The 23,186-nt window shown below is 43.0% G+C and overlaps 1 protein-coding gene across 1 annotated transcript in view; it reads right to left on the bottom strand.

Annotated features, from left to right (window-relative positions):
• Window positions 1-957: 957 nt before the first annotated feature.
• Window positions 958-23,186, bottom strand: part of EPC2 (enhancer of polycomb homolog 2) — an 85,574-nt gene continuing 63,345 nt past the window's right edge. Inside the window, exons 4-14 of the mRNA XM_056536126.1 lie at window positions 22,715-22,921; window positions 21,400-21,548; window positions 21,000-21,132; window positions 20,388-20,579; window positions 20,228-20,317; window positions 17,551-17,687; window positions 15,860-16,185; window positions 13,060-13,196; window positions 9,008-9,170; window positions 6,419-6,752; window positions 958-2,514 (exon numbers count right to left, since the gene is read on the bottom strand). Of these exons, the coding sequence (XP_056392101.1) occupies window positions 2,442-2,514; window positions 6,419-6,752; window positions 9,008-9,170; window positions 13,060-13,196; window positions 15,860-16,185; window positions 17,551-17,687; window positions 20,228-20,317; window positions 20,388-20,579; window positions 21,000-21,132; window positions 21,400-21,548; window positions 22,715-22,921 (1,941 nt within the window). The 3' untranslated portion in view covers window positions 958-2,441. The remainder of the gene's footprint in view (window positions 2,515-6,418; window positions 6,753-9,007; window positions 9,171-13,059; window positions 13,197-15,859; window positions 16,186-17,550; window positions 17,688-20,227; window positions 20,318-20,387; window positions 20,580-20,999; window positions 21,133-21,399; window positions 21,549-22,714; window positions 22,922-23,186) is intronic.

Raw genomic sequence — 23,186 nt, 5'->3', positions numbered from 1 at the left:
GGAAAAGGTGGATACAGACCTAGGAGACCTAAGACTGTCATCCCGGACTTTTCCAGGCAACCAGAGCCCTTGGAAAGCTGAACTAATTTACGCAGACTAAAGTAATCAACAGCCGAGCTGCGTGGTTCGCTACGAGCCAATTTACTGTAAGTTTGCGCAAATTTAAATCAGACAATTTCAGACCCGTTACTTGCCTTGTTAATACAGGGAACCTGCTGCCATGAACCCCCAATGACCCCCCCCCCCCTGTCCCCCAACCCCCACAGGATGGCACAATAGGCAACCTTATTGCGGTTCTATGTAATGCAGTCTTCCTCAACCTGTGGCTCCAGCTGTTTTAAAACTATAACTACCCTCAGGGAATGATGGGAGTTATAATTTTCCAACCACTGGTTGGGGTACACTGGTTTAAAGGGGTACTCCGGTGAAAAACTTTTTTTTGTATTTTTTTAAATCAACTGGTGCTAGAAAGTTAAACAGATTTGTAAATTACTTCTATTAAAAAATCTTAATCCTTCCTGTACTACTTAGCTGCTGAATACTACAGTGGAAATAATTTTCCGTTTGAAACACAGAGCTCTCTGCTGACATCTCTGTCCATTTTAGGAACTGTCCAGAGTAAAAGGAAATCCCTATAGCAAACATATGCTGCTCTGGACAGTTCCTAAAATGGACAGAGATGTCAGCAGAGAGCACTGTGCTCGTGATGTCAGCAGAGAGCTCTGTGTTTCAAAAAGAAAAGAATTTCCGCTGTAGTATTCAGCAGCTGATAAGTAGTGGAAGGATTAAGATTTTTTAATAGAAGTAATTTAAAAATCTGTTTAACTTTCTGGCACGAGTTGATTTAAAAAAAAAAAAAAAAAAAAGTTTTTCACCGGAGTACCCCTTTTATGCAATAGTCAAAAATATTTTAGACTAGGTGTTAAAGGGGTACTCCAGTGAAAAAAATTTTTTTTCATATCAACTGGCTCCAGAAAGGTAAACAGATTAAAAAAACAAAAAAAATCTTAATCCTTCCAGTACTTATCAGCTGCTGACGTTTAGTTATTTTCTGTCTGACCACAGTACTCTCTGCTGACACCTATGTCCATGTCAGGAACTGTCCAGAGTAGGAGCAAATCCCCATAGCAAACCTATCCTGCTCTGGACAGTTCCTGAGACAGACAGAGGTGTCAGCAGAGAGCACTGTGGTCAGACCAGAAAAAAAAAATAAAATAAATACGAAAAAAATAAAAAAAAAACTCAACTTCAGTAGCTGATAAGTACTGGTAGGATTAACATTTTTTAATAGAAGTAATTTACAAATCTGTTTACCTTTCTGTAGCCAGTTGATATGAATTTTTTTTTTTTATGGAATACCCCTTTAAAACTGAATAATATATTCAAATTTCAGATTTTAAAAAAAATTAAATTTTTTTTATTTTATTTAAATAAAAATTGGCTGCCCAGCTCAGGTGCCAAACGCATGGTCTTTTCTACTTTCATAGACTTTTTGTAGATCGCTCTTATAAACTGGAATTATAAATAGAAATATACATTCAAAATATATGGGAAAAAAGTGAGTCTCTACATGAATTGTATTTCACCGTATGGTCCATCCCTCCGCTGCGCAATTCATAGAAAATACTATTTTGCCTTGAATTTCATGTCTGACAGTGAAGTGCCGCAATTACAAAGAAAAAAAAAAAATGTTCAAATTGTGAACCAAAATGAACTAAGTGAAAACTTTACAATTTCCTTTAGAAAAAAAAAATAAAAAATTGCAAGAATTTTAAATTTCCTACCTATGAATCTTTAAAGTGGACCCATCGCTTAGCCATAGGGGAGGCAGCCAATTGGTCATCGGAGCCGAAACGTGTGAAGGTGCCTCCTATTGCCACTGGGCTTTTCTTTTGGGGAGGGGGGCACCATCCGGGCTGGGGAATGGGTCCAGCCAGCAAAATGGGGGGCACTTTAAATTTAGTTTTTTTTGTGGTTTTTTTTTCTTTTTTAGACACAAAGTTGGATTTATTTGTACAAGATACAAAATGTAAACATGGCAAAATAAATAGTTAAAACAAGTGATGCAGGACCCCGGTTCATGCTCATGATCCCATTAAAGATTTGTTTTTTGTTTTTTTTTGTTTTTATATCCATTCAGTTGCAAATTCAAGTGCAAAAGCATGATGATGAATATGTACTATTCAAGTAACAGAAATAATATGAATGATACAAATAAACTATTTTACAAGGTAGTGATTTTTTTTTCTCCAATTTTACAAAATGTACACGTAATAGTATATTGGGAGAACATCCCATACACCTTATAAGTCCGTTTAGGTCCATGGTATGCACGCTCTGGTCCAAAGAGCATTGCAGGTTGCATTTTCGGTGAAAGGAAAAAAAAAAAAAAGGAAAAAAAAAAGCCTGAAAAACCATCAGGTCGAGTCCATGGTCTGAAGTTATGTCACCTCCATTGCTACTGTTGTGTCTGCGATTCCATTCAAGCCCAACCTTTCGGGTTCATGGTTCTCTCTGCAAAGGAAAAGAAAAAAGAAATCTGTCAGTTTTTAAAGATCTAGGGCAGTGTTTCCCAAACCAGTGTGCCTCCAGCTGTTGCAAAACTACTACTCCCAGCATGCCCGGGCAGCCAAAGGCTTGTCTGCCTGCTCCAGAGCATCCACACTGTCCCTGAAAGGTACATCAAAGCTTCCCTCTCATTGCTTAGCACAGTGGCCTTCAAACTGTTGCAAAACTACAACTCCCAACATGCCTGGACAGCCAACGCTGGAAGTTGTAGTTGTGCAACAGCTGGAGGAACTGGGTTATCCAGGAAAAAATTTTTTTTTTTTTTTTTTATAGATCAACTGGCTCCGGAAAGTTATAGATTTGCAAATTACTTCTATTAAAAAATATGAATCCTTTCAGTACTTATGAGCTGCTGAAGTTGAGTTGTTCTTTTCTGTCTAAGTGCTCTCTGGTGACACCTGTCTCGGGAACTGTCCAGAGTAGAAGCAAATCCCCATAGCAAACCTCTTCTACTCTGTGCAGTTCCCGAGACAAGCAGAGATGTCAGCAGAGAGCACTGTTGCCAGACAGAAAAGAACAACTCAACTTCAGCAGCTGATAATTATTGGAAGGATTAAGATTTTTTTTTAATGGGGATAGGTTTTCTATGGGGATTTGCTCCTACTCTGGACAGTTCCTGACATGGACAGAGGTGTCAGCAGAGAGCACTGTGGGCAGAAAAGAAAATAACTCAACTTCAGCAGCTGATAAGTACTGGTAGGATTAAGTTTTTTGTTTTTTTAATAGAAGTCATTTACAAATCTGTTTAACTTTCTGGAGCGAGTTGAACTATATAAAGAAAAAAATAATTATATATATATATATATATATATATTATTTTTTTTTTTTTCCTGGAATACCCCTTTAAGCAAGACCGTTTCAAGAAGTAGAGGCCTCTTTGGTCTTCTATATGGTTTTGGATGGAAATCCTTGCCATCTGCGAGTTTGCATACATTTCAGATGTGATTTATGTCAATTTACGTTCATCCTCCTAAGGGACACAAACTCTCTGAGGTTATGGCCAAACATGGCGGTAATTTTCTATAGAGGTTTTCCTGCAGTGAATAGTCTACAGGAGTGAATCCAAACCAAATTGAACAGATTTTGTTGTGTACAGAATCTCCTGTTTCTCCACAGACTCCCTGCTCTTGTACTGAGCAGCAATGTACACAGCACAGTATGCATCACTGCTCACTTTACTTATGCCAGGCAATATGGCACCAAGCCCTGCGAGCATAGTGTAATAAGCCATGTCTCATTTCGTACGGTATGTGTGTGACATTGTATACACGGTACTGTATGCTTCACCACACGCTTTACATTGGCTGGGTCGGGTACTCTTGCACCATGCCAGGTGACTGTACTGTAGTGAGCCACGATGCACACAGTACTGTATGTGTTACCATTGCTAGGTGTACAGGAGATTGTAAGGCTGGGAGCTCACGCACCAGACACAGCACGTTTACAGTGAGCAGCAATGCACACAGTACTGTATGCATCACTGCCGACTACAGTAACATCTCGGGCACATTCCATATGGCAATGCAGTTTTGGGCAGTATTCTGCAGTTTGCACAGTGCAGTTGCAGATTTAGGGTCCACTATCAGAATTCCGCAAGCGGAGATTCCATCTGGCGGCTGCGCAGTCACCATTGAGGGCTATGCAGTGCTCACGGACTTCCACACAAAGAATTAACACGTTCTTTCTTTGCGAGGACCAATTTCAGTGGCGGAATTGTCCGCCGCTGAAATTCCTCAGTGTCAGCGGGTCTCGAGGAAGACCCATTCACACTAATGTTAATGGTCACTGAGCGTAATTCCGCTCACAGAATTCCGTAGTGTGAACGTACACTTGTTTGACCTGTTCCAAACACTGGAGCCGGGAAGCTCGAGACTTCATAGCCCTGCTCCCTCAATGCAAGTCTATGGGAGGGGGCGTGACATCGTGAGGGGGTGGGGCTATGACATCACGAGCTCCCGGCTCTGGCTCCAGCGTTCGGAACAGTTTGTTCCAAACGCTGAGCAGCGTGGTACCACTTTAATAATTAAATACATTGACAGATTGTTGAAAACCCAATTCTTATACAAAAGAAAAAAAAGAAAAAGAAAAAAGGAAAATAAACCATTGAACAACTACAAAATTCAATTACGGGTTCACTTTCATTAACCAAAACTAATCCACAATAAATAAATCAACTGGTGCCAGAAAGTTAAACTGATTTGTAAATTACTTCTATTAAAAAATCTTAATCCTTCCAGTACTTATCAGCTGTTGTTATGATCCACAGGAAGTTATTTTCTTTTTTAATAATCTTTTCTGTCTGACCACAGTGCTCTCTGCTGACACCTCTGTCCATTTTAGGAACTGTCCAGAGTAGGAGCCAATCCCCATAGAAAATCTCTCCTGTTTCAGACAGTTCCTAAAATGTACTGAGCTGTCAGCAGAGAGCACTGTGGTCAGACAGAAAAGGAAATAAAATAAAAAAAGAAAAGAACTTCCTGTGGATCATAACAGCAGCTGATAAGTACTGGAAGGATAAATATTTTTTTTTAATAGAAGTCATTTACAAATCTGTTTAACTTTCTGGCACTAGTTGATTTATAAAAAAATAAATAAAAAAAATATAAATAAAAAGAGGTTTCCAGTGGAGTACCCCTTTAACGACAAAGGACGTAAATGTAAGTCCTGGTGAGGTAATACTTAACGCACCAGGACGTACATTTACGTCCTAAGCATAACCGCGGGCATCGGAGCGATGCCCGGATCATGCGCGGCAGGTCCCGGCTGTTGATCGCAGCCAGGGATCGCCGGCAGCGATCCGATCATCCAGCACGGCAGCCGGAGGTCCCCTCACCTGTCTCTGCTGCCTTCCATGGATCTTCTGCTCTGATTTGCCTTCCCGCAGACCAGAGCAGAAGATGACCGATAATGCTGATCAGTGCTGTGTCCTATACATAGCACTGAACAGTATTAGCAATCGAGTGATTGCTATAAATAGTCCCATATAGGGACTATTAAAGTGTAAAAATAAAAGTAAAAAAATTAAAAAAATTAAAGTAAAAAAAATGCGAAAACCCCCTCCCCCAATAAAAACGTAAATTGCCCCATTTTCCCTATTTCACCCCCAAAAAGTGTTAAAAAAATATTTTATATACATATTTGGTATCGCCGCATGTGTAAATATCTCAACTATTAAAATAAAATGTTAATGATACCGTACGGTGAACGGCGTGAACGTAAAAAAAAAAGTTCAAAATTAATAAATTTTTTATACATTTTTTTTGGAATAAAATGTTATAAAAAAGCAGCAAAGTTTTATATAAGCAAATATGGTATCAATAAAAAGTACAGATCACGGCGCAAAAAATGAGCCCTCATACCGCCGCTTATACGGAAAAATGAAAAAGTTATAGGTCTTCAAAATAGGGGGATCTTAAACGTACTAATTTGGTTAAAAAGTGTATGCGATTTTTTTTTTAAGCGCAACAGTAATAAAAAAGTATGTTACCATGAGTAGCATTTTAATCGTATTGACCCAAAGAATAAAGAACACATGTCATTTTTACCATAAATTATACGGCATGAAAACAAAACCTTCCAAAATTAGCAAAATTGCGGTTTTCTTTTTAATTTCCCCACACAAATAGTATTTTTTTGGTTGCGCCATGCATTTTATGGTAAAGTGAGTGATGGCATTAGAACAGACAACTGGTCACGCAAAAAACAAGCCCTCATACTAGTCTGTGGATGAAAATATAAAAGAGTTATGATTTTTTGAAGGCGAGGAGGAAAAAATGAAAACGTAAAAATAAAATTTTCTGCATCCTTAAGGCCAAAATGGGCTGCGTCCTTAAGGGGTTAAGACACCCACCTGGCTATGCTGCTGATGGCACTGCTCGGAGTAACCTTTGGCACTCGATCCATGCTGGCAGCGACTGTGGCGAGTTTTAAGGCTGTGGGAGATGGTGCAGAAGTCCTTGTATTGATATGCACATTGACAGGTGACACAACACTGAGGTTGTTGAGGTGAACGGTGTTGGTTAGGCAGGAGTTACTCATAGGAAGGGTCTGGGGGCTGCTTGTGCACAATGTTGGGATTAAGTGGTTAGTGGTGGGGTGTCCAACTGTCCGTACGAGCTGAACCGTAGAGATCCCTGGGCTGGATGATAAAGCCACGTTTGCAGAGTACAACGTTTTGTTAGCCGCTGAAAATAAAAGAATGGCATCTGGTTAGCTCCAAAAAGTCAAAGAATACCTCCCATGATCTTGTCAAAGGGGTTCTCCAGGAAAAAACTTTTTTTTAATTTTTATATATATCAACTAGCTCCAGAAAGTTAAACAGATTTGTAAATTACTTCTATAAAAAAAATCCTCATCATTTCAGTACTTATGAGCTTCTGAAGTTGAGTTGTTCTTTTCTGTCTAAGTCCTCTCTGATGACACGTGTCTCAGGAACCGCCCAGTTTAGAAGAGGTTTGCTATGGGGCTTTGCTTCTAAACTGGGCGGTTCCCGAGACAGGTGTCATCAGAGAGCACTTAGACAGAAAAGAACAACTCAACTTCAGCAGCTCATAAGTACTGAAAGGATTAAGATTTTTTTATAGAAATAATTTACAAATCTGTTTAACTTTCTGGAGCCAGTTGATATTTAAAAAAAAGTTTTTTTTCCTGGATAACCCCTTTAAATGTTATAATCCTCCCAGTTCACTGCCCCCATCACGATAAACCACCCCGGTCTTTATTTTTATTAATTGTTAGTTTTCTACCTTGATATTGCTCTGTATTTTCTGCTCAGTCTCAGATTCACAGACTGGGAAGGGGCGTTCCCCAGCAGGCGTGACATCATCTGAAGCCATACAGGGGAGAACTTCCTCCCTCACTCTGCTACACACAGCCCAGAGCGGTTCAGTGTGAGATGAGCTATGATTGGCTAAGGTTGCACCCCACCCCCCCACCTCAGCACTCCAGGCTGCATTTCCTGATTTTGGACTTCTGCCAGGCCAGCAGGAGTCTAACGTCTGTGCAAGAGATGGGGGGCAATGTGCTCTGGACAAGTAGGGAGACACCTAGTGGCAGCTTTTTTTAAACACAAATAAAAACATAGAAAAAGTCATTTTTTTTTTTTAAACAAAGTACATTAGAAAGATTTTTTATTTACCATAAGGAGTGCAAAAGCAAAAATTTGTTTTAATGAGGGTGCCCATTCAACTAGGGCTAAATTGTGACTTTGGTACAGGTTTAGAGATGAGCGAACTTACAGTAAATTAGATTTGTCACGAACTTCTCGGCTCGGCAGTTGATGATTTATCCTGCATGAATTAGTTCAGCTTTCAGGTGCTCCCGTGGGTTGTAAAAGGTGGATACAGTCCTAGGAGACTCTTTCCTAGGAATGTATCCACCTTTTCCAGCCCACTGGAACACCTGAAAGTTGAACTAATTTACGCAGGAAAAGTCATCAACTGCCGAGCCGAGAAGTTCGTGACAAATCAAATTTACTGTAAGTTCGCTCATCTCTATACAGGTTGCCCCAGCAAAGATTGCCATGTCACCACCTGAATTGTGCTGCCTTTGCTCAGCAAATACATACTAAAGCAGTATTTCCCAAGCAGGGTGCCTCCAGCTGTTGCAAAACTACATCTCCCAGCATGCCCGGACAGTTTTTGGCTGTCCGGACATGCTGGGAGCTGTAGTTTTGCAACAGCTGGAGGCACCCTGGTTAGGATACACTGCTTTAGTATGTATTTGCTGAGCAAACGCAGCACATGGGTGCCTCCAGCTGTTGCAAAACTACAACTCCCAGCATGCTCGGACAGCCAACGGCTGTCCGGGCATGCTGGGAGTTGTAGTTTTGCAACAGCTGGAGGCACCCTGCTTGGGAAACACTGTACTAAAGACTGCTATGAGCCAGATGATGCGCTCAATCCTTCACTCCACCTGCTAACATGTACCCCCCCCCCCCCCCCCGTTCTGATTGGAATAAAGCACATTTAGAAGACTGGTGAGTGCGACCTTTTCGTTTCTACTAGAAGCATTGAATCATTACTGGAATGTGTAGGTCGGCCCCTCCAATTGTGCATTTAACAGCTACCCACAAGTGTATATCGGTCTCTGCAGAGAGGACTTTATTTGAGTAGTGCCAGTTGTTTCTACAATATTGTGCTTTGCATGTATGTGAAGAGTCCTATAAGGATTGAGGCTCAGTTTACATTTAGTCGCAGATTCAAAAAACAGGAAAGAAAAAAAAATGAAAAAAAAAAAAAATGAAAAAAATATAATAAAAAAGGCTCAAAACTGCACAAATGGCAATAACCCTATTTAAAAAAATAATTCTATTTTGCAATAGGCAAACAATATGCTTGAAAACACATTAAAACACAATAAATATGTAATTGAACAGCAGGTGATGGCTTCTAGATGGAAAGGCTGACCACTATTTGCAGTCAACCAGGCCCACACTAACCTCCTGGAGGTTGTACGACGCCGTTCAAGTTGTTGTGGCCGGAACTTTGATCCTTGTTCACTTCACTGCGTCCCGGTGTCGGTGAATTGATCACAGCAGATGCAGCGAACTGGGCGCTAGCCGAGTCCAGCGTCTTGGACTTAAAGTCAGCATTTCTAGTGCCCTAAAAAATAAAAATAAATTAATTTTTAAAAAAAATCAGTGTTGAGAAAGAGGATTCTCTATTCTTCATTGAACTCATCCTTGTTCTTTCTAAACCCAGTACTCCTGATGACCTGTAGGTGGTGCTAATGAGACCCTATTTTATTTGAGCCGTCCAGTACAGTTCCCGAATCAGGTTTTTGAGGGGAAAAAACAAAACGGATTAATCAAAACCTGACTAAACTGTATCAAAACGTGAGTACAAATTACTGTTGGGGATATGTGGGGGATGCGTTGGGGATGCGTTGGGGATGCGTTGGGGATGCGTTGGGGATGCGTTGGGGATGCGTTGAGGCCAATTAGAGACTGTTATAGGCCTGTCTGAAGAGATGTGTTTTTAGGCCACGTTTGAAACTATGGATGTTGTTGTTGAGTCTGAGGGATTGAGGGATAGCATTCCAGAGAACCGGTGCAGCACGAGTGAAGTCTTGGAGACGGGAGTGAGAGGGAGTTGCAGGAAAGCAAGGCCACATTTTACAGCAATTCCTTTCTATTCATCCAATCCCTCATGTTAGCTCCCTCTGCTGGTCAAGAGTGGGAAGTATGACAAGTTATTTTTTAATTTTTCATATTTTGTCATAAATAAAAAAAATTACAAATATTTGCAAAAATATTTAAAAAATGTGAAAAATGTATTAAACCTCTACAAAAATTTTTTTACACAATTTGGTGACACATTCCCTTTAACAGGACACTCATCCTTAAAGGGTGGAAAACTTTTTTTTTTTCTTTTTAATCAACTGGTGCCAGAAAGTTAAATAGACTTGAAAATTACTTCTATTAAAAAATCTTAATCCTTCCAGTACTTATTAGCTGCTGAATACTACAGAGGAAATTCTTTTCTTTTTGGAACACAGAGCTCTCTGCTGACATCACGTGGACAGTGCTCTCTGCTGACATCTCTGTCCATTTTAGGAACTGTCCAGAGCAGCATATGTTTGCTATGGGGATTTTCTCCTACTCTGGACATTTCTTAAAATGGACAGAGATGTCAGCAGAGAGCACTGTGCTCTGATGTCAGCAGAGAGCTCTGTGTTCCAAAAAGAAAAGAATTTCCTCTGTAGTATTCAACAGCTAATAAGTACTGGAAGGATTAAGATTTTTTTTAATAGAAGTAATTTACAAATCTGTTTATATTTCTGGCACGTGCTGATTAAAAAAAAAAAAAAAAGTTTTCCACCGGAGTACCCCTTTAACATTTCACTTGTAACATGATCCCCCCTTCGGCCATGGAACCATTACCAGTAGCACTATGAATGTCCCCAGAGTCTCAGGAATTTCAGTACAGTAACATCTGTACGTGGCGTTTTGGTCGACCACGTTCTTGCTTGCGGTCGGGAAACCACATACGGTCGAAAAAGCAGCCAACCGGAGGCTGCGGTTCACTCCGGTCGGCTCATAGACATACATTAAATACGGCTGAGTGCGGGCACCGCGATTAAGCCCCACCCACCCCTCCTCCCAGCCGTATACGGGAACCGTAATTACAAACCGTAGTGTGAACCCAGTCTTCGGTAGATTGGGATAATTCATTGCTCACAGCTACGTCCAATAACAATGCCTTATGATACCTTGTAAGGACCAACAACAAACCTGGACGAATCTGTTGTGATGTGCCAAACAAAAATGAATGGGAGCCGAGAAATACCCAAGGACCGGAAAAGGCTATCCGGGCAAGAATAAACACATGGGTGGGTGCTGTGTCCCCCAATGAAGGCTACGAGAAAGAGATTTAACGGCGAATACAAAAAAAAAATCTCCTTTTCTCTGTCTCTCTTCATTGGGGGACACACAGACCATGGGACGTCCCAAAGCAGTCCGCTAGGGTGGGAAGAACATCAGGGGAAGGGGTCAGTCCGGACACTGAACCACAGCCGGCCGTAAGACTCGCGGACGAAACCCTGGGCTAAAAAGGCAACCGAGGCCTGGAACTGAGAACATGGAGATGGACTAGGATGCCAAGGAAGGGAGCGTCCTTAGAGACTGTAAAAAAACAAGCCACCATATGGGCCTGTAGGTTCAAAATGGAAAGGGTTATGATTTTTTAAAACGTAAAAAGGAGGGGGTAAAAAAACGAAATTGCAAAAACGGAAAAATGCTCAGTCCTGAAAGGGTTAAAACTGGTCAGCACACTTATTCATAGGGAAATATTGGCAAACCAAAAAAGGGGGACTATGAAGAAACACGAATTGTGGGGCCTCAAGCTCTACTCCCCTTCTGCGGGAATCTAGGTACACAAGAGGTCTACGTATCACTAAGATATGGTTGTGTAAGGTTTGGCGTCCATAATAATTCAACATAATCATCCATTATGGCCCCTTTCACACTATAAAATTAATCCGTTAAAAGATCCGTTATAAACATCCATTAGAAAAGCCTTAATAACGGATGTTAAACGTCCATTACACAATCCCATTCAAGGCTATGGTTTTTTATTATCTGTTATGACCCGTTCTAGCCCGTCATGAACGCAAACATTTTTCTTCCGTCACAAGAAACGGGTAAATTAACGGCCATTATTTTTTACATTGAAGTCTATGGCTGACGGATGAGACTTTATGTCGTCTCTTTGCACCTGGTTTATAATATCCGTTATTACTTCTGAGCTCAGAAGAGGTGACATCAGCCGACTCCTGCAGTGCTGAGGGTGGACTACTACTCCCATCATGGAACAGACTTGTTTCCACGATGAGAGTAGTAATTCCCCGGCTGCAGGAGTCTGCAGACAGCTGGGGAGGCTACATTAGTGTTTGTACTACAACCCCCATCATGAAACAGAGTCTGCCCCATGATGGGGGTAGTAGTACAAACACTAATGTAGCCTCCTTAGCCACCGGCAGACTCCCGCAGCCAGGGAATTACTACTCCCATCATGGAAATCAGTCTATTCCATGATGGGAGTAGTAGTATTCCTGGCTGTAGGCAGAGGTGTTAAAACGCCGTACATGAGGGAAGTAGAAAATTCTATAATGAAAACAAAGACAAACAAACTGCATTGTGTGAGCTGACACCCAGCATGTTATCCCTTTTCTTTTAACCCCTTCACATACAGTAAAGAAGATAGCTGACAGCTCCCCACTGCTGACTCCAATCACCTGCCCTCGTACTGACCGGAAGCGCTCCCAGACCAAGTAGCAAGGATACGCCAGAAAAATGTCCAGCGCGGTATATGGAGTAAAATCAGGAACTCTTTATTGTCGGATCAAATGGATACAATCAGGAGCAAATGCCGTGTTGCGGATCAGGTTGGATCCTTAAAAGGGGTTATACAGGGGAAAAAAATTATTAGATGAAATATATATATATATATATATATATTTATCTCAACTTTCTCCAGAAAGTTCAACAGATTTGTAAATTACTTCAATTAAAAAATCTTAATCCTTTCAGTACTTATGAGCTGATGAATTTGAGTTGTTCTTTTCTGTCTAAGTGCTCTCTGATGACACCTGTCTCGGGAACTGTCCAGAGTAGAAGCAAATCCCCATAGCAAACCTCTTCTACTCTGTGCGGTTCCCGAGACAAGCAGAGATGTCAGCAGAGAGCACTGTTGCCAGACAGAAAAGAACAACTCAACTTCAGCAGCTGATAATTTTTGGAAGGCTTAAGATTTTTTAATAGAAGTAATTTACAAATCTGTTTAACTTTCTGGATCCAGTTGATATAAAAAAAATGTATAATATTTTTTTTTCTGGAATACCCCTTTAATCATGGCATGATTACTTTATCCGTTGTATCCATTTGATCCCACAAGGCGTTCCTGATTTTACTCCATATACCGCGCGGGACATTTCTTTCTGGTGTATCCCTCACACACAGTGTATATCCAGTAAACCGAGTAGATGTGGTACCTGTGCATTTAGGTTTATCTGCTGTGCAGACAGCTGGGATTGCTGCTTCTGTTGGAGCTGCGCCAGCTGCTGTTTTTGCATCTGTACTAACTGCTGCTGATGCGTCTGGAACTGTTCCTCTGTGATGCCCCCTGTGACTGCAAAACAAAGTATATTACCCCATGTGAAGAGGAAACCTGTGTATAAGACAAAGTCACGACTTTCTCTGGGTTATCAGTGAATGTGCATGCTGCGTTCTCTAACAGGTATCCAGGTGAGGGCTGGTTCACATCACGTTTTCTCCCATACGGGAGCTAGTGCTGGGCGATATGACAAAAAATGTGTATCATGGTATTTTTCTAAAGTATCACAGTATTTCACGGTATTTTGTTTTTTTTAACATTGAGGTGGCGAAGCGGAACTAAATGGGCCTTTGGAACTAAATGATCTGAACACTGGGGCAGTGGAGTACCCTTTTAAATAGATGTAACAAACAACCCTACAGCTGTTGTAAAACTACAACTCCCAGCATGTTGGACTATATAGTAGTGTATAGTATAGGTCAGTGTTTCCCCACTAGGGGTGCCTCAAGCTGTTGCAAAACTACTACTCCCAGCATGCCCGGACAGCCGTTGGCTGTCCGGGCATGCTGGGAGTTGTAGATTTGCAACAGCTGGATGGCCTCAATAGCTGGAGGGCCTCCTGTAGGTATAGTATATTATACAGACCCCTGTCCATCTCAGAACCCTGACTCACGTTCCCAGTTGCTGCAGGGACCGCCCGGGGAGGGTGGTCCGGGCCATCCATCCTTCCTGTAATGTCCGGCGGCATTCCGGGTGGAGGGTGAATCGGTCCGGGCTGTCCTTCTTCTCCGGGGGTCCTCTTCTCCCCTCCGGGCAGGCTCCGGCCTAGTAACGCTGCATAGACACCGCTGCGCAGTGACGTCCGTGCGCAGCGACGCACCTGACGTCACGGTGTAGCGGCGTCTATGCAGCGTACTAGGCCGGAGCCTGCCCGGAGTGGAGAAGAGGACCCCCGGAGAAGAAGGACAGCCCGGACCGGTTCACCCTCCACCCGGAATGCCGCCGGACACTACAGGAAGGCTGGATGGCCCGGACCACCCCCATTGCGGGCAAGTTAATTTTTTTTTTATTGACTCGGAGGGTGGGGGAGGGGCCCGACCAGTATAGCGGTATGGGCAAAAATCCATACAGTGGGGGGAAAAAAAAAAACGGTATCCGGTTCATACCAGTATACCGCCCAGCACTAACGGGAGCGCATACAGCAGGAGGGAGCTAAAACCTTGCGCTCCCGTATGTAATTTATTTCAATGAGCCGGCCGGTGTGAAGCGTTCGGTCGGCTTATTTTTGCGCTGTATGCGCTTTTACAACCGGACCTAAAACCGAACATTTCACTCCGACCGGCTCATTGAAATGAATTACATACGGGAGCGCACAGAAAGGAATACGGGAGCGCGAGGTTTTAGCTCCCCCTGCCGTATGCGCTCCCGTATGGGAGAAAACGTGATGTGAACCCAGCCCTCACACACACAAACACCTGATCCATCTTAGAGCCCCATTCACAGTACAGAAATTCCACTTCCAGCAGCCTAACATTCATATCAATAAGATTCCACTGCACAGTTCACACTTTGGAGTTTCCCCCTTGGAAATTCCGGAATCCCTATTGCAGTATTTCCCAACCAGGGTGCCTCCAGATGGTGCAAAACTACAACTCCCAGCATGCCTGGACAGCCGAAGGCTGTCCGGGCATGCTGGGAGCTGTAGTTTTGCAACAGCAGGAGGCACCCTGGTTGGCAAACCCTGCACTAATGCTTGCTCTGGGAGTTGTAGTTTTGCAACAGCTGGAGGCGCCCTGGTTGGCAAACCCCGCACTAATGCTTGCTCTGGTTGGGAAACACTGCCCAATTCCTTTGAAAGAATGAACATGTAAATTCTTTGAGTGGAATTCCGCAGCAAACCCCCAATTGTTTAAAGAGGTACTCCGGTGGAAAACTTATTATTATTATTATTATTATTTTTTAAATCAACTGATACCAGAAAGTTAAAAACAGATTTGTAAATTACTTCTACTAAAAATAAATCTTAATCCTTCCAGTACTTATTAGCGGCCGTATACTACAGAAGAAATTCCTTTTCTTTTTGGATTTCTTTTCTGTCACGACCACAGTGCTCCCTGCTGACACCTCTGTCCATGTCAGGAACTGTCCAGAGCAGGAGAAAATCCCCATAGAAAACATATGTTGCTCTGGACAGTTCCTAAAATGGACAGAGGGAGTCAGCAGAGAGCACTGTGGTCAGACCGAAAGGAAATCCAAAAAGAAAAGAATTTCCTCCGTAGTATACAGCCGCTAATAAGTACTGGAAGGATTAAGATTTTTTTTATAGAATTAATTTCTGTTTAACTTTCTGGCACCAGCTGACTTAAAAAAAATAAAATAAATAAATACATAAATAAATAAATAATAATTTCCACCGGAATACCCCATTAATGGGACTTTTTTTCCCCCCAGCGTTTATTTCATGCAGAAATAAACCTCAGGGGGAAAAAAAAAAAAAAAGTAGTCCCATTGAACAGTCAATGCCCATTCTGCTAGAGTGCAAGTGAAACATATAACAACCTTTACAACCAATGAAGACATTTGCATTCATACTGCACTAATGGAATAAAAGACAAAAAAGTTAAAAAAGACTAAACCTGACCATCTCTTATATGTGTCTTAATAGTGACAACAGGAACCCCTTACAGCATTACCAGGTACCAGCATCATCCATCAGTAAATAGAAAAGACCATTGTACCTGTCAGCCCGTTTTTGCTGGTGTTCTGTAACGCTCGCTTAATGCTCAGGGTATGTCCTACAAGCCTCGAGGTACATTCTTCGCTATCACTGTCTTGAAAATGTATTCGCCTTGGCTGGAAACACTGCAGTCGACACAACTTAATATTGCTTAAGATTTCGGATAGGGACAGTCTGTTTTCACAATGGTTATCGGAAGCATTGGTCCATGAGATGTCGGGAGGGGAATGTGCAACTTGGGAAGAGCTTGAAAAAGTAGACAACATTTCGGGGTCAAGCTGCTTTAGGGTGGAGTCATGCTGCGTTGATGCCCGGTCCATTATAACCCTAAAACGCAAGGAGCAAGACAACTTTACTCAGTACATTTTTACATCTTTCCAAAGTAGGTTATAAGATACTTTACTTAAAGCCACAAAGGCTGGACTTTTAATATTCAAGTATTTAAAGGGGTATTCCACCCCTAGACATCTTATCCCCTAACCAAAGGATAGGGGATAAGATGTCTGATCGTGGGGGTCCTGACACTGGGAACCCCCGCGATCTCTCCTGCAGCACCCCTATCATCTGGTGCACAGAGCGATGTGACTGGCGATGCAGAAGCCGGAGGATTGTGAAGTCACAGCCCCACCCCCTCGTGACGTCACGCTCTGCCCCCTTAATGTAAGTCTATGTGAGGGGGCGTGACATGAGGAGGCGGGGCTGTGACATCATGATCCTCCGGCCCCAGCATTGCCAGTCATCAGGCACGGAGCGAAGCTCACTCTGTGCACCAGATGATAGGGGTGCTGCAGGAGAGATCGTGGGACTTCCCAGTGTCAGGACCCCCGCAATCAGACATCTTATCCTGTATCCTTTGGATAGGGGATAAGATGTCTAGGGGCGGAGTACCCATTTAGGGTAGGGTCACACGTAACGGATCCGCAGTGTATTTTATGCTGCAGATTCGCCGGTGACCTGACCTATTTTCTGCCTCCAGCTGTTGCCACCCCTGTTCCCCTGCCTCGCTCTGCCCCTGGTCTGCTCGCAGTGGCAATCCGCCTATATAGAGGGCCTGCGAGTTGGCGAGTGCACTCTGACATCGCGGAGCAGCTGCAATGTCTGAATACACTGCACATGGCCTCAACTCAGACATGGTGGAGCAGCCGCTATGTCTGAGTACACTGCACCGTGATGTCAGAGGGCACTCACTGACTCACAAGCCCCCTGGGTGGCCAGGGGCGGAGCGAGGCCAGGGAACGGGGGTGGCAACTGCTGGAGGCACAAAATGGGTCGGGTCACCGGCGGATCTGCGGCATAAAACACACTGCTGATCCGTTATCTCACCCCATTGCAAGGATATACCAGTCTTAATCATTGTTTGGGATCTGATCTCTAAAAAAAAAAAAAAAAAAAAACTCCTCTGATTTTGACAACGAAGGTGACATAAGGCTGGTTCATCACTGCATTCACTACAAGGCAGAACCTGGGTCACCTGCCTAAACGGGGCTCCAAGATACAGCTATGCTGAGAAACCTAAGAAGGGACAGAAGTACCTAAGCACTGCTTCTCCGTATCTCTCAGGATCAGTGGGGGTCCCAGATATGAAGTGATGGGCAAATGTTAATGGATGTGTCATTCAGTTGTTATCAAGAGAATACCCCTTTAACTACACTTAAATAAATGTAAAAAAGATGTCAATAATGAATTATTTACCTTCCGCCTCGGCCAAGTCGTCTTCGTGCAAACCCTACGCACCGTCTTGGGACTGTAAGAGTTGTTAAGCAATGCTTATACCGAAGCCTAGCCAATCCCGACAAGTCTGAAGGATCGTCCATTTGGTCCAACTGTGGCTATAACAATAAATAAATAAAAATTATAAATAATATTGTTGTTAATAATAACAATACTAATACTAGTAATATTAATAATACCAATACTACTAATAACACTACTACTACTAATAATAATAATACCAATACTACTACTACTAATAATACTACTAATAATAATACTAATACTAATATTAATACTAATACTAATAATAATACTAATACTACTAATAATAATATTAATACTAATAATACTACTACTAATAATAATAATACTAATACTACTAACAAATAATACTAATACTACTACTAATACTAATAATACTAATACTAATAATATTAATAATACTAATATATATACAGTGACCCCCCCCCCCCGACATACGATAATTTCAACATGGCAGCAACAACAGGCAGCATCAACATACGATGCTTTTGTATGTCGGGGCCATCGCATAAACGGCTATCTGGCAGCGCTGACTGCTCCGGATAGCTCCGCTGATGGTCTCCTACCTGTCCTCGGGGCTCCGGAGCGTCCTCTTTACGATCCCCCTCCATCGCCGGCGCTCTCCGTCGTCATCACGTCGCGCGCATGCAGTCCAGTCATCCAATAGGAGCGGCGTGCGTAGCGACGTGATGGCGGCAACGGAGAGCGAGGATCCCGGGGAAGCAGAGACGTCCAGAGCCTCGGGGACACCCCAGGGACGCGGCGACAGTGATGGAAGGAGACATCCAGGGCAGCGGTGACGGTCCGGAGCGGCGGGGACACGCGAGTATAACTTCCAATACCAGTGGTCTTCAACCTGCGGACCTCCAGATGTTGCAAAACTACAACTCCCAGCATGCCCGGACAGCCGTTGGCTGTCCGGGCATGCTGGGTGTTGTAGTTTTGTAACATCTGGAGGTCCGCAGGTTGTAGACCACTGTCCTATACTTTACATTGCACGGATCCCTCAACATACGATGGTTTCAATAAAACGATGGTTCATTTGGAACGAATTACCATCGTATGTTGAGGGACCACTGTAATAATAATAATACTAATAATACTATTAACAATACTAATAATACTAATAATAATACTATTAATAATAATACTAATAATAATACTAATAATATTAAATAATCGAGATGAGCGAACTTGCAGTAATTCGATTCGTCACAAACTTCTCGGCTCGGCGGTTGCTGACTTTAGCCTGCATAAATTAGTTCAGCTTTCAGGTGCTTTGGTGGCTGGAGACTCTTTCCTAGGACTGTATCCACCTTTTCCAGCCCACCGGAGCACCGGAAAGCTGAACTAATTTATGCAGGCTAAAGTCAGCAACCGCCGAGCCAAGAAGTTCGTGACGAATCGAATTTACTGTAAGTTCGCTCATCTCTACTAATAATACTACTGAAAATACCAATAATATTAATACTAATATATATATATATATATATATATATATATATATATATATATATATATATATATTAGGGATCGACCGATATCGTTTTTTTAGGGCCGATACCGATAATCGGTGGAGGTTAGGGCCGATAGCCGATAAATTATACCGATATTCCGGTATAAGTTATCGGCTATTTAACCCCCTGCGACACCGCTGCAGATCATTGATTTAAAGCGGGCGCTTTAAATCAATGATCTGCAGTGGCTTTTGCGGGGCCATAGGCCGCCGCCGCCACCACCTGCTTCTCTCCCCTACCTGCCAGGGTGCTCCGGGCCATCCATCCATCGTTCCTGTAGTGTCCGGGGGCGTTCCGGGTGGAGGGTGAACCGGTCCGGGCTGTCCTTCTTCTCCGGCGGGCCTCTTCTCCACTCCGGGCAGGCTCCGGCCTAGTACGCTGCATAGACGTCGCTGCGCAGTGACGCCCGTGCGCAGCGACGCACCTGACGTCACGGCGTAGCGGCGTCTATGCAGCGTACTAGGCCGGAGCCTGCCCGGAGTGGAGAAGAAGACCGTGCGAGAAGAAGGACAGCCCGGACCGGACCACCCTCCACCCGGAACGCCCCCGGACACTACATGAAGGAAGGATGGCCTGGACCACCCCCATTACGGGTAAGTTTAATTTTTTTATTCACTCGGAGGGTGGGGGAGGGGCCTGACCGGTATAGCGGTATGGGCAAAAATCCATACCGGTATACCGCCCAGCATCACGGTGGGGGGTGCGACGCGGTGCGGTGGGTCGGAGGTGCGGTGTGGCGGGTCGAGGGGGTGGCGGGGGCGGTGCGGGGGGCGGGGCATTATCGGCTTATCGGCAAGATAATTGCCGATACCGATAATGCCCAAAATCGTGATTATCGGCCGATAATATCGGCCATACCGATAATCGGTCGATCCCTTATATATATATATATATATATATATATATATATATATATATATATATACACACACACACACACACACACACAGCAATAAGTATAGATTCTCTGAAGGACATTTGCAAACAATAAAGTAGCTCATTGATGATGACCGGGACGTCATCCTTCTGCACAAAGTGATGCCAAAGATTTCAGAATAAGCTTTTTTTTCACCCTAAATTGAAGGCAAATATCTTACGGCATAATACTGGCATCCAGTTCTCCTCCTGAAGGCAAAGGGCCCATCGGGGTCGTTCTCTTCTTCTTGCTCAGACGCTGGAGAGGGAACCTGGAGAGAGAACAGATATTAGAGGCGCTGTTCCCTCTTTCTGGCCTGCATCTTATGTAACCGGACTCACCTGTGGAAATTCGTCATCGTCGGAGCTGTGGAAGTCGTACTGCTTGATGTCGCTCTTGTTAAGAACTGGCAATGGCTCTGAGGCTGGTTGTGGCTGAGGGGTCAGGATGGGCTCCGCTTTCGGCTTCTTTGGGTATTTCTTCTTTAGCCGGACTACTTCTACATCCTCTTTCACAGAAGGATGATGAATAGTCTAGAAATAAAAAAAAAATTTGCACGATTAACAGCAACCAGAACCATTACTACAATGTCTAGATCAGTGTTTCCCAACCAGGGTGCCTCCAGCTGTTGCAAAACTACAACTCCCAGCATGCCCGGACATACTGGGGGTTGAAGTTTTGCAACAGCTGGAGGCACCCTGGTTGGGAAACACTGATCTAGATCATAGTTTAAAAAGGGGTTATCCAGCTATTAACATTTTGTAACGGATGCCCTTTCATACAGATTTTGGCGCATATTCTGCACCTAAATTCTACTCTAAAAATGCATCCCGTCCTCTTTCCTTAGTTTACACAAAATAGTGACGCAACTTTAAAAACACAAGCGTGTGATTAAGGAGTGATTGGATGCCGAAAGCTATAGCAGGGGGCAGTAGCATTAGCTCGTGCCCTACCTTGGATTTGCTTTCAGGAACCCTGTGATGGTTGCCATTGTGAAGAGACATTGGAATAGGATGAACCTCCTTCTCAACTTTCGGGATTTTAATTTCATTCAATATTTCACCTCCAAAGTCACCCAAATTATACCTGTCATAGAAAAAGAGTAAAGATCAGGTAAGAAATAATGGTCTAGATCAGAGTTTCCCAACCAGGGTGCCTCCAGCTGTTGCAAAACTACAACTCCCAGCATGCCCGGACAGCCAACGGCTGTCCGGGCATGCTGGGAGTTGTAGTTTTGCAACAGCTGGAGGCACCCTGGTTGGGAAACCCTGATCCGGATGAAGATTAGCAGCGGCTGAAGTGACAACCATTGATCTGCCTTGATTGAGTGCCCAGAAAATAAATGTATGTTACCTTTTCTCAACCACTTCCAACGTCAAATGCAACAGTTCCCGCTTCGTCTTCTCTCTTCTTTTGATCATTTCCAGAATGGTTATGGCTCGGCTAAACTCCCGCCTGAGCTTCAACATCTTCTCGTAAGAGGCTTCATCGTTCTTCCGATTCTGCAGAGATTTGTAGAAATAATTTATGTTAAAGGGGTTATCCAGGAAAAAAAAGAAACTTTTTTTTTTTTTTAGATATCAACTGGCTCCAGAAAGTTAAACAGATTTGTAAATGATTTCTATTAAAAAAATCTTAATCCTTTCGGTACTTATGAGCTGCCGAAGTTGAGTTGTTCTTTTCTGTCTAAGTGCTCTCTGATCACACGTGTCTCGGGAACTGTCCAGTTTAGAAGCAAATCCCCATAGCAAACCTCTTCTGCTCTGTGCAGTTCCTGAGACAAGCAGAGATGTCAGCAGAGAGCACTGTTGTCAGACAGAAAACAACAACTCAACTTTAGCAGCTGATAATTATCGAAAGGATTAAAGGGGTTATCCAGAAAAAAAATTTTTTTTATTTTTATTTTTTTTTTAGATATCAACTGGCTCCAGAAAGTTAAACAGATTTGTAAATTACTTCTATTAAAAAATCTTAATTCTTCCAATAGTTATTAGCTTCTGAAGTTTTCTGTCTAACTGCTCAATGATGATGTCACGTCCCGGGAGCTGTGCATGATGGGAAAATATCCCCATAGGAGCTGCACAGCTCCCGGGACGTGAGTCATCAGAAAGCAGTTAGACAGAAAACAGCAACTCAACTTCAGAAGCTAATAACTATTGGAAGGATTAAGATTTTTTTAATAGAAGCAATTTACAAATCTGTTTAACTTTCCGGAGCCAGTTGATATATAAAAAAAAGTTTTTGTCTGGAATACCCCTTTAATCCTTTCAGTACTTATGAGCTGCTGAAGTTGAGTTGTTCTTTTCTGTCTAAGTGCTCTCTGATGACACGTGTCTCGGGAACCGCCCAGTTTAGAAGCAAATCCCCATAGCAAACCGCTTCTACTCTGTACAGTTCCCGAGACAAGCAGAGATGTCAGCAGAGAGCACTGTTGCCAGATAGAAAACAACTCAACTTCAGCAGCTGATAATTATTGAAAGGATTAAGATTTTTTAATAGAAGTAATTTACAAATCTGTTTAACTTTCTGGAGTCAGCTGATATAAAAAAAAATGTTTTTTCCTGGAATACCCCTTTAAAAAAGTGACATAATCCTACGCTGGAAACGTGGGCACATATAAGGAGAATCCAGAAATAACGGCACCAAGTTATTGGGCACAGGGCCTCACCTTTCGCGTTTGCATCTTCTCAGTTCTCCGCCGGAATGCAACATATGGGTCGTTGTTGGTTGACCCATCACGTTTCTCTTGCTTGATTTGGGGGATGAGGGAAGGCCCCCTGCAGTTTTTCCTTTTTCTTACCCAGTAGTCATACACAGATTTGATAAGGTAATCGTCCTCGTTTAGCAGCAATTTTGCTTCCTGAAGAGTAACAAGCTGAAAAAAACAGAACCCGCAGAGGCGACATTAGTACAAGTACACCGCCCATCAGCCAATGTTATGTTATTGCTGTAGTGGATAAACAACGAAAAATAGAAAATATTTACTGTGTACAAAGTATTTTAACCGGTTTCTGTCTAAGGATGAGCCGGCTAGTCCTGAGTATGGCGCGGGCTCCATACCGGCCGGCCCCCAGCAAATTCCTGTAGCTGAGGGCCGGTGTTAACCCTTTAGATAGCAGACAGCGGCAAAGCTGACAGCA

This window comes from Hyla sarda, chromosome 8 (genome assembly GCF_029499605.1).
Source record: "Hyla sarda isolate aHylSar1 chromosome 8, aHylSar1.hap1, whole genome shotgun sequence".
NCBI classification, from domain to species: Eukaryota; Metazoa; Chordata; class Amphibia; order Anura; family Hylidae; genus Hyla; species Hyla sarda.
This window is presented reverse-complemented; position numbering and strand designations above follow the sequence as displayed.